Consider the following 14,634-nt stretch of genomic DNA (forward strand, 5'->3'; position numbering starts at 1 on the left):
ATTTGGACAAGTCAGTCAGAACGTTATCCTGTGTTAATCCAGCTATGTTGTTTCTGTTACTTAAACTAGCTCTGGAAGATCTGTGCAGACCTACTCTCAACATAAAAATGTCAATTACCACTATTTGGGAGTGTCGTGCGTCATCAGAAACAGCGTTTGCTCCTTTTCTCAATGGCACGTTGCTCAAACAGCACTGAATTGCACGCTGACTCACCAGAAAGTGCCCTTTTCACCGGCTGCATCCTGGGGGTTCCTTTTGCAGTATCTCACCGGATTGCTGGCATAGTCCGGCCGTGGTGTCATCGGTGTGAGCTCTCTGGAAAGGGTGTGACAAAGCCAGGTATGTTGAGTACACACACACCGTATTGTGCTGTGAGTAACTCTGGTTTCCTCGGAGGTAGGTGACAGGGTTTTGTTTAAATGTGTGTCCTGGAGACAAAGGCTTTAATCATGACACAGTTTCATAGGTAAGATCAACAAACTGAGAGAAATCTGAAATCATAACCTACTGTTCTCGGACAAGTGCACATTAGCTCTCTAGCAGTCATTTTATTTCTCTGTTTTTAGTTAGCTTTTGTAGTTTTACTACAGGTACAACAGGCTGGAGCCACTCTGGTTGTGAACACTTTTATCTCTTTGAAGACTTCTCCTTTTGAAATGAAATTTCTCTTGGCCATTCTTAGCTCAAAGGTGGAACTTTACAGGGAGCGGGATGAAAACTGTTTTCAGTGGGGGGGACTTTGGAGCAATTTTAATTCCTTTGAAGATGCGTGTTGTTCCTGAAGCAACTTCTCTGCAATAGGAAAATCGTCTGGGGGGGCCTAGCAGGAAGCTGCGAGGTTGGTAGCACATTCCAGCCTGCCCTCACCCTGCCTCACAACGCCGTCCTTCCCCGACATTAGTCTTCCTTCCCTGACATTAGTCTTTTCGTGACTGTCGGTGGTTCTGGGGGTTGGAAGTAGGCAAGGAGACATTTTTTATACTATTTGCTGTTAAAGCCAGATCTGAGGGTTGTGGGCCTGTGTGGCCCACGTGGAGTTGGGCACAAGCCAGTATTGCTTGACTCCTTGTTTTTGTTTGGTTTTGGGTTTTTTTTTTTTCCCCATCTAACCACACAATTCTGCCACTCAACGTCTTCTAAGCCCGCCGTGCAGCGCTGTAGAATAATAAAGGCAGATGAAGGGAACGGATGACAGTCGCACCGCGCCGGCGCTGCCCAGCAGGTGAGGCCCACGCCCCCGGGCCAGAGGGGCAGCCGCGGCCCTGAGGCGGCCGGAGCAGACCCTGCCCCTGCGCGGCGCGCGGCTGCCGTTGGGGCGGGACGCGCGCGGCTGCGCGCGGCCGTTGAGGCGGGACGGGGCGCGCGGGGGCGGGGGCGGAGCCTGCGCCGGGCCCCGCCCCGCCCGGGCAGCTGTCAGGGGAGGCGGCGGCGGCGGGTCCCGCAGGCAGGCGGCTGGGGCGGCCGCGGGATGCGGCGCTGAGCGCGCTCCGCCGGTCACTCCGCGCGGGCTCCTGCGCGCCGCGGTTGCCTCCCGCAGCCCATGATGTGCCTGGAAAGCGACGGCTCCTCCGGCAGCAGCCCGGGCTGCGGCGGGCGGCTCCGAGCCGGCGACGAGGAGGAGGAGGAGGACGGCGAGCGGGGCTGCTGCGGCCGGGGCGCCGAGGGCGAGGTGCAGACCCTGTCGGGCAGGATGAACCCGCCGGCGGCCGGCAAGCACCCCGAGCGCCCGGCCGCCCGCCACAAGGCGCCGAGCCTCGGCCGGGCCCGGGTGGCGGCCGCCGGCATCCTCAGCGTGGGCAACGTGCTCAACTACCTGGACCGGTACACGGTGGCAGGTGAGGGCAGCACCCTTCGGCGTGCCTCCCCGTGCGGGGCGCCCGGGCCCGCCGCGGCGGGAGGCGTCCCCTGCCGCCGCGGGGACAGCCCCTGCCCGGGCGCGGTGCGGCCGCCTCCATCCCCGCCGCCGCCCGGCCGGTAGGGCCGTCCCGGGGGCGGGGGGCAGCGGGTCTCGCCCGGCGAGCCGGGCCGGGGGCTGCGGTTCGCCGTGCCCGAGCTGGAGTAAGTCGTGAGGGATGCGGTGTGGCGGGCTGCGGCTGGTGCCCGTTGTGCAGACCCTCCGGTATTGTTCTCTAGTTTGTCTGGATTTTATCGAAAATAGAAGGAGGTGTCCTTTGTTTGTCTCGGCTCGGTGGCGGAGTAAGTGTTCGGTGGGGCTTTTCGGAAAGGACTGATGCCGGGTAGGGCTGGCAAACGTGGAGGATACTTTATGGGATTTTGGGGGCTGATGGGAGAAGCGTTATTGATCTTCTGAACAGGATAAACGCGGCGGGTGACAGGTGCAGCTGCTGTCAGATAAATACAGCCTGCTGTGGAAGGGGGGAAATAGGGGAATGCCATCACTTTTGTCTCTGCGGGTGAAAATAGCGCTGAAGCACATCACCTCTGCTTTGTTTCTGCTGAGTCCCTCCAGCCTGAAAACCCAGGCTGTCCTTCAGTCCTCTGCCAAGGAGGGTCCCTTCGCTGCAGAACTCACGAGTAGGTGACACGGAGCTGCCTGATAGTTTCTGCTGGCTAGCTAGCCGCGGAGCGATGCGCAGAAAGAGCAGCAGGGCAGCTGCATTGCACTTGCAAAGCGTCTATTTTCTGGAGGTAAACGTTTTAAAATCATGCGCTCCCCGACGGATGCGTTTTACCAGCTGTGCTGTGTGAAAGGCACTATGTGCCTCAGTCATTACTACTACTAGGCAGCTCAGCTCCGAAACAAATGTGTGTTAGGATGTTTACTGTATCGTCCCTAGAGGGGACTCCTCATTTATTCTTGTCAGGCAATAACAGCAGGGAAGAAGATGATTACTGAACTTTTTCTAATTAGAAATGAAGTAGGCTTGTTGGTATTCAACTGTCTCATGTAATTAAAATATAATACATATTCTCTGTCTGGTAATACTGATAATTTTATCTTCAGAGCTTAGAAAGGGGTTTGTGCATGTATAAATTTTGTTCTATGCATATACATATTTTAATCACTAGGACTCAATGTGGTGTTAAACAAATCAGATATATTATTTTAATGTAGTATAAACAAATATGTTTGTAGGGCAGTAATAGGGTGCAAGGGACATAAATCTAGTCACTGTTGTCAGAGTAAGTTGGCCAGGTTGGCTTTGTTTTGTCTAGGGTAGGGAGATGGGGAGCATTAGAAGGAAAACTTAACTGACACTGTTGTGGCTTTTTTATTATTATTTTTAGGCAGGGCTTGCTCCTTCAGGAAATGTGAAGGCCAGTCTTGGGAGGTATTGAGTACTCGGTTGGTAGTCAGTATGTTACAGGAGGAAGCTTGAAGATAAAAGGTTGATCTGTTATTACTGAAGGAAATTGTTGTTTGCTCCCTCACCCTCAAATAGGAATCTCTCTCGTAAAGAGATTTACCACAAAGCACCATTTTCCTTTAATGCATGGAAAGTTTCTTTTTCAGGAAGCTATTCCCCCCTCATGCACACTCAGTCTATTTATTTATTTTTTTTAAAAAAAGCATTATGTTGTTCACCTATTTGCTGTAGTACTTTCAGCAAGACCTTGATCATCTGATTTTTTTTCTGCCTGCAAGAACAGAAGGCATGGGATGCTCTGGCAAAGGAAGGCAGAAGCATCTTCATTTCTGGGAAGGCTGGAAAGTGCCTGACCAGAGGCTAAAAATGCCTGCCTACAGGGATGTAGTATTCCCAGTCCTAACGCTATGATTGCCAGTACTTCTAGGATAAGCTCTGGTTTTGCAGTGCCCAGTAACTGCCCCGTGTAACTTATCTGTTAGCTTTCAGCTTGATAGCAAAGGTTTAAGATCTCAGACATCAGACTTTCCTTTGGGGACAGAATCAAATTTCGCATGATCTTTTTGTCTTCTGTCAATTGGTATTTATTTTTGAAACTGATGTTTTATAAAGTGCTAATCCAAAACAAGGAAGAATTTAAATCCAGTCTAACAGAAGAGTTGTGGTAATAAAAATTATGGTTTTTTGAGCTCAAAACTGACATTATTATAAAGTCTTCTGTAAAAGCAATCTTTGCTTTTATATTTTGAGTCTTAGTGCATACCACATGCTTATGTGATGTGCACTTACATATGAATCAAGCTAGCACTTTGAATATTCAGCTCATGTCTCAAGACAGGTAATAATTAGTGAATACAACTCTTCAGACCTTCAAAGTACATTTCAAATATGAATTGTTGCAGCATCGTAATAAGGGAGTTTAACACTAGCCACATTATGGCAGGGGAAGTAGCGTCAGAAGTTATGATTTACCTAAGGCCAGTGAACTGTTGTGAGAACTGGAATTACTTTCTGGTTCCAGCTTTATTTGAAACAAGTGTTAGAAGAGCAGCAGCACCAATGGAAACTGGTTCCTGAGGATTTGTGTCTCTAGGGCGATCCCTCCTGTGGGTTCTCTGACGTCAAGTAAGAGTTGACCTTTGTCATTAACCTTTCTCTTCTTGTCTTGTAAGAGTCTCTCCTCTACCCAACCATTTTTCTTTAAATGAAAGTGTCGGGAGCTTTGGGACTTATTCCTGCTGTCAAATTTAGTCAAAAGCAGGTCAGTGGACTAAAAAGTGATTAGTAGGCAGCTGACTGTCAGACATAAGCAAACAGAGAATGCGCTTTATGGGCATGATACTACAAGTACATCTTATATCTTACTTGAAAACTTGGTTGCAACCATTTTGGTTTTCCTGGTCATAAATGCAAGTATTAAAAAAAAAGGCAAGTATATATTTAGTATATATATAATAAGTATATACAAGTATATATTTAGTATATTTTTAGCCAATAGGAGAAAAAAAAGATCATATATGGAGTTCTTTGTTGCAAAGGTAGTTCCCTGGGTCTCTTCCACTATTTTCTAACATGACCACATGGAATCTAGATAACATGCATTCAGTCAACACAAGGAGATCTTATAGGTATATCCTATAGGTACATCTTGCTCCTAAAAGTAAAAAGCAAGTGCTTTTGCATTGCTAAAAAGTAAACAGCCAATGTAGTATTTCTTGGTGTTTACACTTGGGATACAAAGACATTATGTATAACGAGTTGTTCTTGGGTAATCTTTTTTCAGGTGCAACAAACAAGGAAGTAGCTGCCTGTTTCCCTAGTTTTGATTTAACGACTTCCCAGTAGAGACTAAATGAATTTAGGATGGCATATGCCTTTTGGTATCTGGGATGTTCCATGACAGACCTTGAGTGCAGTTTTCTGAGATACAGGACATGGACAGCTTCACACCTGCCACTGAGTTGCAGCTCTTCTGGGAATACATGATGAAACTGGGTCTCCACTGAGGACTGGCCTGCTTCTTACTGCTTAAGTTTCTTCCAATGCTTTAAAAATAAAAAAACCTGCACAGTAATAGTGGATCTTGCAATAATGTCCCTATGTTTACACAGAGTTGGAAATTTCCAGTATGTATGGGGAATGTTAAGATATAATGATATTTGGGAGAAGCTGTCCCAGACAAAAAGTGGGAGCGCCTCTACTGTGGCTCTTCCAAAGAAAAGGTTGAAAACTCTGGGCTGAACATTACTGACTTGAAGGGAAGTGGTGATCTGCAATTTTCTTAATAGGTCTTTGATCATACTGAAAACAGTTGCCCGTGGAAAAAGCATTCTTTCAAGAGCCGTGATATTTTGCTGCTATTAGGAAAGCAAAGAGTAAGGAAAAGGGGACACTAGCAGTAATGAAACCATTGCAGGTTACCTGTGAAACTACAGCATTTCAGCCATCTGGTGATGCTGGGATGTACCTTCTTCCTTAATGAAGTTTTGGGAAAAGTCATCTTACCTTCAGAAGCTTGGAATGTGGTTTCACAATTATGCCGTGGATGACCTTTTACTATGCCTGCTGTTGTCGATGAAAACAGTCTTGCTTCATTAGGGTGTCACCTCCACCTTCTAATTCAGACGCTACTTCCTGGCATTTCTGTGGTGCCTTTAATTTAAAGGTAATGATTTAATTAAGCTGGAGAACTACCCAGCAAAGTAAATGAGTCTTACTACCCCACTACAGAAGGGGAAACAGAGTTGTAGAGTGTCGGCGATTTGCCTGTGGTAATGTAGTTAGTGGCAAAGTCTTGGCTGGTATTAGTTCATCCTTGAGGTTCTCTATCCCTGTGACACAGTATGCCATAGGCTTTGGTCTGCTGTTTTTGTCCTATAAATGTCTGTAACTTGCTAATAACCATATTTGTGTTAATTAGCCTCTCATTACAACACATAGTTGCAAATCAAATACCATTCTTTGAAGATACATACATGCAAATGATTATTGAAAGTTGAAAGTCAAGTTTAAAACTATGTAGTACAAGCTATAACTGAAGGGTTAGAAAAGGTTCAACACTAATTCGTGCGAAGACATTCAAGAGTTTATGAGCCCAAACTGCTTTTTTTTTCTTTGTTTTTTACTTGTGAGCTCACATTTATGGTAGTAATATATTACCTTGTAGGATGTTCAATACTGAATGATCTTCATGCAGTCTGAGATCCCATATGTGTAATGGGATAAAGAGAGCCCCTTATCCCCATTGTAACAAGACTATGCTCAGTGCTTATAGTTTCAGGGAGGAAACCATTAAGTGGCAGTGCAAGCTCTTCATTTTTTTTTTTGTCTCTTGTTGAGCTAATCTCAACCTAGGACTCAGCTGTGGAAGGAGAGTAATGTTGGAAAATACTAGAAAAGAATATTGACAGAACCTACTTGAGCCAGCAGTGCCACTAGCTCACGCACGTGAGAATTTGCAAAAGGACGACAATGTCTTGCTTGGACAATAGGTACCTGTTACTGGCTCAAAATTCAAGAAGCACTGCACTGTGAGCAAAAGCTAGAAGGACTGAACCTCATGCACTTCAAAAGCACTCTGAAAGCACGATGACAAGGACTGTGTAGTAGCATCTAGTTCTCTAACATTGTGTTTTCCCTGTGTGATGGGCTTTATTACATAGTCAGCTGCTTTCTGTTTGCCAGTTCTTACGCGAGTTGGCAGGATTTGTTCCAGAGTATTTTACATTTCAAGTGAAGTCTTATTATGTTTAATCATAGTATTTTTCTTCCTTGTGATGTACTTTTGCCAGATAGTAACTATCTTTGTTATTATATGCAGATTTTCCTGTTTGACTCTGAGATCCTCTTTCATGCATGTTGATTAATTTTATCCCCAAAGCATCCAAGTCATCACAGTCGGTGAACGTGGCCTTTATTACATGGAGTTAAGATCCTCATAAATATTGAGTGTGTTCTTAAGAATAATGTGATGATCTTACTAGTCCCTTGATCTCTGAGACTGTCAATATCAGAAGATGTGTGGAAAAGCTTCTCTGGTCAAAAGTGTGGGAATTCTGTGAATCATTCCTTCAGGAATTTTCAAATACCATGCCAAGCTGTAATAGGGTTAAATTCCATCAGATAACTTGTTTTTAGTTGTTCCTATTTATTATACATTTATTCTTTATTGCTTCTGGTAGACTGTACATCAGAAGCAAATAAGCTGCCAATTAGGTGGCATGGTGGGCTACTAAGTTCAATAGATGTTGTTAAAAGCTGGTGACTTTTTTCCCCTAATATGAAATCCCATAGCTCTTGCTTCGGCTTTCAAGCGCTGAGGAACTTGCAGTTGAAAGGTGTTATAATGTGTCGCCTGAATCAAAGTTTGTAAAGGTCTTGAGGTTCCTTATAACTGTTAATAAAGGCTTATGGTACCTATTCAGGAGATTCAATGGGAAACCATAATTTTATTTTACAGATAGAAATTAGGACATTCAGAGATCGGAACTCTTGCCGAGTTGCTTGTTTGCATCATCGTTGCTTTATGTGTATTATAGACCAGGACATGTGCAGCTTCTACTGAATCGGATAGTGCACCCAAGGTACTTATAATCCATGTACATCAAGAGATATCGGAGAGCTGTAAGCCATGGGTAGGAGAGTCTGGAGGAGACAAGAGACAACATTGGTTACTGTAAGGGGCCCTAGGAGATTAGCAGATATGACTTATTTGGTAGGCAGCATAGCCAAAGAGTGAGGATGGATTTGAGGGAAGACAACGGTAGCTTTCAGCAAGTGTTTACAGACAGCATCTACCAAACATGACGAGCATCACAGGAGAAAGTGTGAAGATGTCTGTCGGAAATAGATGATGGAGGATGACACCCTTCTACTGTTTGAGGGAGTTTTCTGGAAATTGGCACTATGGATGTCGGGTGATGAATGTTCTAGAAAAAATAAGGTATGTTCAAAATGAGTTCTACACAGGACCTGTGAAGTGCCTAAGAGGCTATGAGAGCTGAGCAAAATGGGCTTGGGCTCAGAGCCCAGAGAGGTGTTAAGTGAGGTGAACAATTCCTGGTGGCTTCCAGAGAAGTTTGGGTACTGAACTTGGCATAGACCTCTCTTGAAAATTGCCTTTTTAGTGAACTGGTCTGAAATTCTTGGTCTGAAAGTCAAGAAGCAAATCTGAGACAGGTACAGGGAAAAAAAATCAAACCAACGAACCAAGTAAAATACCCAAAAAACCACCCCCAAACCCAGATCCTTAGTTCTGAGCTCTAATTACTAGAACCTCCCTTTGAGTTTGGTACTATTAAAATAATGCACTGCGCTATTCATAGACTGGACAAGTACCTTAGAATTGGCACGCACAGTGGGCATCTCATACACACTTTTTCTTTTTTTGATACATCTGTTTTCATTGTTATTTTGTGGGTGTTTCTGTCTTATGTAACTCAGCTATTTCTGTAGGGTTGCAGGGAAAGGAAGTGAAAGGGAGGGAACACTAATTTCCGTCCTTCTGGTTTTACAGCAGTATAAATAATCAGGAAAGTGAGAATGTGAGGGATCCGGGATGACTAAAGGGATGTAGAATCCTTCACTTCTGAGGTCATTGCTTTGGACCTATTGCCAGTCAGGAGTGGCTGAAGGTTTCTTTTGGAAGGCTCTTGGATGAGCTGTTCAGGACCCTGGGGTGGTCTCTTTCCACTCTCCATGATGCTGTGCATTTCATGAAAGCGTCCACACAAGACATGGCTGGGGGAACCACCATGTTATCTCTCAATATATAAAATGACAGAGTAAGGCATTGAGTTCTTCTGTCAGGCTGATCCTTCTAGACAGCAGTGAAGCATGTCATGAGAGCAATGTAGCTGCTCCTACCTATTCTGTACTTCTGCTTTTGAGGGAATAAATATCAATCATCCTTCTCCAGAACTGTTGATCTTCTACCACAACTGAAATCATAGAGCAATTTTAGCTGAAGAGAAGGGAGAGAAGTACAGAAGAAAAAGTCAGCTTTGTGCCTTGCCAGACCTAAGTTCAGGCTTCAGTAATCTGAACGTACCAGGGTTATATTGTTGGTGAACAATATTATCTCCTACAGGCTTTTTTTTTTTTAAATACCTTTCCTATGCTTCTGCTGGTGGCCAGCAACTGCAGTGGCTGAACAGAACAGCAGAGGGAAAAGATCAGGGTTATACGGAGAATAGCTGCAGTAGCAGCTTGGAGCTTGGCTGGCAGAATGAGAGAACCACATGCTGGAACGAAAATCCTTTCAGCCTTGGCATGTGATGATATTTTTTCATTTTAAGGCTGCATTGAACCAAAACTTGCAGCAATCCATTTTACTCCTCTTCAGGCTTCTGCCAATAATTATGTAAATAACAGAACACAGTTAATTATTTGTTTCATAGCTTCCCATTTTCTTTATTTGTATTAGAAACATGTCATTATTGTCTTAGAATGTGAGCCCTGTGTTCTTGGCAACATGGAAAACAACAAGACTGGGTGAACTGACAGAGTCAACAGGACTTCTGTCTGTGTGAAGCCTGCAGGGCTTGAATTAAACCTACCTGAAGGTTAACTTTGATTCATATGGCTGTCCTATGATTTGATGATCTGTTCTCTCTGCATATTCTCATTTCAGAGAAGTGATCCTTTGGGAGAGTGTGCCAGCAGAGCACTACAGATCTGAAAGGGGGGTCTTGCCCTGTTGTTGTTTTGCAATTTTCACTTCTTTCTGCCTGTCACCTCTGTATTTCATGATTTGTGCCTGTGTTGTAGTGATGACTTGGGACGTTTTGCGTTTATGCTGGCATATATAATTGCTTTAGCACAGTTTTGCTACCAGGTGTGCAGTTTGGGAAGTTCACAAACCACGGTGTGCTCGCACTGTATACCTCTTCAGTGAGACTTTTCATTTGAAAATGTGAGACTGACAGGATTTCTTTTTTCCCCGTAAGATACTGGATTCTCATTTTTCAATCGCCTTTAGTGTTGGGTGGTTTTCTCCAACAGGCTTGTGCTTGTAAACTTTATCCCAGCTAGACCCGCTGTGGCTTGGCTGTCCTGAGCAGCACGAGTTAAATAATTTGGTCAGCTATCCAGGCTTTAGTAACTGAGCAGGTTGGTGTATGAAATGTTGGTTATGGGACACTGAATCAGGGCTGCTTAAGCACTTTGGGTCAGAGCCTAATTTTGTGCAGTTCCAGGCATGCTGTCAGTGCTAAATAATAATTAATATAGAATTGCAACACTATTAATAAATGCTGACTGTGTAAGTTAGGAAACAAACTATGCAATAAGGAAAAATGATTTCTAATGCACCAGTGTGCCTCATAAAGAGTGGTCATTGCATGTGCTTGTGTGTTAAGCTATTAGAACTCAAATACTGCTGCAGCTATACTAATGTTAAAACATTTATAATAGTCTTGTTATTTCCGTCTAGCAGCCAGAAATGCTGACTAACCTTCCAGGATAACAATCTTTTATATATTCAGGAAACAAAATACCCGAGGGCTACTGGTGACTGACAGCTACAGTGCTCTGATTAAAACTGACAGTTCCTGATCAGCTCGGTCTTGGATGTGTTAGTCCCTTCTCTGATGGGGAAGAGAAGGGGGAGGACAAAAAGCAATGTAATGTGATAGTATTAGGAGATGAGACTTTTTTTTTTCCTTTGCAATTTTTGAGGAATTTGTAACTTGGAAGTACCAGACAAGGTACCTGAGTAATAGTGCTTGGAAGGGCAAACTGATCTCTCCATGATGACCTTCCTATAATAAGATAGGGAAAATACTAAGGTGCTGGTTTCTAGTCATTGATTTTTTGACTATAATAACAATGTGCTGGGATTCCTGAGCTTCTAATGATCAATTAAGCTATAGTGTTGGGGACACTAAAAAGTGTGTGTGTGTTTTATTCCCAACTGGTATTAAGGTAAGGGAGACTGACTTCCGCCCCCCCCCCCCCCCCCCCAAATGAGAGGAATCCTGATGTTTTTGTTCATCTGCTTGCCTACAGACTGCATAAACAATTACACAATCCCTAATGAAAAACCTTGAGTCACGGGTCAGAACGTGAGGTGGTTGGGTGCTAATTCTGGCCAAAGGTTGGGCACTCACCCACTAGTACTCTGCGCAGTGAGTGTATCTCCTGCCCTTTCCTCCCTAGCTTTCTCCCCAACAGCATTTCTTAGCTGTCAGGGCAATAACCAACTTTATTGCATTTACCTCTGTGTTCATTTAATCTACTTTTTATATGTATGTAGGTGCTGGATGCTCATGAGCAGTTTGCAACGCTTCTGTAGCATGTGCTGTGTGCTTGTTGGCCCTGTGATGCACTTTGTACTGTACAGAGGTGCCAAAAAACCAATAGAATTAATGAGTTTGTACCTCTTGCCTATTTCATTATAGCAGGGTCTTGGTAGAACTGCTAAAATTGAGGGTCACTTGCTATTTCCTTCATAAAACATGTATTTTTAGGTAGTAATAATCTGCACCTCTTACGTGTTGGCAAATTCCAGCTTGGCATAAATGGAAAGCACTCGCGGTTATTTTGTAAGCTTAGATGTGTGATCAGTTTTGGAAGCTAGTGCACTGTTTTATATGTGCTTTAAAACCCATGAAGTTGGGTAGATCTTTCACTACTTAAATAAATTTGACGTCATACTCTAAGTCGCTGGGGTTGGGGGCACTGGAGGAGTGGGGCATCTTTCTGAACCTGTATGTCTTTTAAAGTTACAGAGGCAGTGCAGGGAGAACAGCTGTTGCTTCTTGGAGCTTATTTCTAGTGAGAACACATTTGTTGAGTCGCTGCATAGTGCCCTTCCAGAGGTTCTTTGTGTCTAATGTCATGTTTCAGTGAAGTTTTTGCAAGCTAAAACACTTTTCCAAGTAGGGTTAAAATTACCTTTGTCCTTAAAGGTGCACTAAGATGCATGTGATATTAAGGCATGTTTTTGGCAGCTATTCAAGGTGCAGTGGGTATACCTTAAGTTATTACAAAGCTACCAAAATTATCAGGTTTTTGGACTGTGGATTGAGAGGGATTGCAACAGTAGCTGAAGAAGAGAGAGGTAAATCACTTTTGCTCTGCATTTCACTGTTCTTGTTAAACTTCTTTTTCTCATTTAGAAGTGACTCAAAATTAGTAATGCTTCTGTAGTCATATTATGTTCAAAAATATGTAATGGTATAAATGACAAACTCTGTACATCATTTCAAGCTTACATTTGCCTCACAAGTGTACATTTAAAACACTTGCATTGCTGAAAGCCACTTTAGCTCTACTGCTATTTTATTCTTGTTAAGTACTGTTTGAATAAAAACACGAGTTATGTGAGTGGCTGGATAGAGGTTTCTATCTGTAAGCACATGCAATACAATCTAAATCAGGATTTAACCTTCTTGATTTAAATATTTAGTCAAGCTCTATTATACCATCCCTTCACATTTTCTATGTGAATAGGAAATAGGTTCATCACGATTTAGGAATTACTGGACTTTGTAACCTGACGATATTTGGTTTTATTCACTCGAAGACTGAAGTACAAACTGCTTCAATCTTGGGTGGGAGAGATTTCCTATGCAATCTCTATCTGTAGCGAGAGGTTTGTGTATACAGAGCAAGCCCAGCAGTGGGAGGGTTTGGTTTCTCTAGATAGTCGTAGGCATTCAGCTTCTGGTCTCTGTGCTGAGACTGCCAGAAAACAACAGGTAGGATCGGTCATGGTGTGGACATCACTAGTTAGTAGATTTAAATCACTGATCTGATAATTAAGCTGTCTGTAAATTTCATTAATCACACTTTTCGCTGGCAAACCCGCTATTTTTCAGTGCTTCAGTTTTCTTGGTAGATTAAAACAAATACATAACACTTTCTGCTTGCATGAGTTTGGCTTTAATGAAGGAAACTGGTGAGAAGAAAAATTACTAGCAGCACAGTTTTTCCACTGTTTTCAGGGGTTTCTTTTGTTCTGCAGGAGTAAGGTTTGCTTTTTCTTTTTTTTTTTTTTTTTTAATCAATGCCATTGACATAATATAGAAGATCACTGTTTGCAGCTTCCATTTCAACATGTGGACTCCAGTTGCCTCTGCTAGTATTGAATCATAGAGGCAGGAGACCTAAAATACAGACCTTACAGTCATGCAGAAAGTTTCTATTTTAAAAAATAGGTTTATAAGTATGGTGTTTCTAAAATGCATCTGCTCCTTTATAATTACACACTTTAGATATTAATACATATAATTTTGAAAGTATAATTTAGACTCTGGTAGGTAGTATCATGACAATTTTAAGGTAGGCTTAAAAAAAAATTGTACCTAAATATCTCAACAAGAGCAATTTTCTTCTTTAGTGATATTCTTGGGCTTAGTCTGGAGGACCTGATCCTAGACTGGTGGTTTTTTTGTTTTGGGTTTGTTGCCTTTTAACCCAGAATGCAATAGAGACTGAATTGTTCTGTCTTTTAAAGAAACAGTCCCAGGGTGCTTCTATAAGCTATAAGATTTCAGGGCTAGAGGGAAGCAAGAGCACACTTTGGGTACTTTCAGGTTACAAGTTATGGTTAGAAAAGAGTCTCTTGGCAGCTCTTAAAAAGCCAGATCGTAAAAGACTTGGTTGGTGGTAAGCGGAAAGAGCGTAGCACCTGCAAGTGCTAGGGACGAAGTGTCGCTCTGCGCGTGCGGTGGTCTGTTCACGCACAGATTCCAGGCTCTCCTGCTCCATGATGTATTTCGTTTAACAGATTAGTTTCCCTTTAAATCTGGGCTAGCGTCTTTCCAGTCAAAATTGCTATGCGGCATGTGGTTTGCTGAGGGGAAAGCAAGTAATTTTTTGTCTACCAAAGGATCATGCCATGTCAGCTGTCTGAGCCCCCTGTAATTTTGCTGTGGACCACTGTTCAGTACCCCTGCTGCCGAGACTGCAGCTGCATGCGCCCTTTACGTTCAGCATGGGTGCTTAGAGGATCCTCGCTCTTTCTGTTCCTTTCCTTCTCTCCCTCCCCCAGGCTCTCACTTGTGTGTAATCAAATTAAGCAGTGGCACCAGCCCCTGTGGAGAAGAGCTCCTCTGTTAGAAAGCTGTCCCTCTAGAATTTGCACACAGATTTCATCATTTGCACCTGCCATTGCTGGCTGCTGCTATGACCTTGTGTGCCAGCAGCCTGCGCTGATAAGTGTTCCCTGTTCCTTCTATCTCAATTAATAGTTTTAAGGACACTTAATTCCTTGCCAGTCTTCTAAAGCTTGTCTTTGTCCATAAACACTTTGCATTATATTTTTACGGGGTGCTTTGAAGAGTGCTTTCAGCGCGTGTA

General features: G+C 43.4%; 1 protein-coding gene across 2 annotated transcripts in view; it reads left to right on the plus strand.

The window, feature by feature from the left end:
* Positions 1–1,458: 1,458 nt before the first annotated feature.
* Positions 1,459–14,634, plus strand: part of LOC142417408 (sphingosine-1-phosphate transporter SPNS2-like) — a 142,971-nt gene continuing 129,795 nt past the window's right edge. For both annotated transcript variants that reach the window (XM_075518070.1, XM_075518071.1), the window contains exon 1: positions 1,459–1,836. In XM_075518070.1, coding sequence (XP_075374185.1) covers positions 1,542–1,836 — 295 coding nt within the window. In that variant the 5' untranslated portion in view covers positions 1,459–1,541. The remainder of the gene's footprint in view (positions 1,837–14,634) is intronic.

The sequence above is a fragment of the Mycteria americana genome, chromosome 15, assembly GCF_035582795.1.
Source record: "Mycteria americana isolate JAX WOST 10 ecotype Jacksonville Zoo and Gardens chromosome 15, USCA_MyAme_1.0, whole genome shotgun sequence".
In the NCBI taxonomy this organism is placed as follows: Eukaryota; Metazoa; Chordata; class Aves; order Ciconiiformes; family Ciconiidae; genus Mycteria; species Mycteria americana.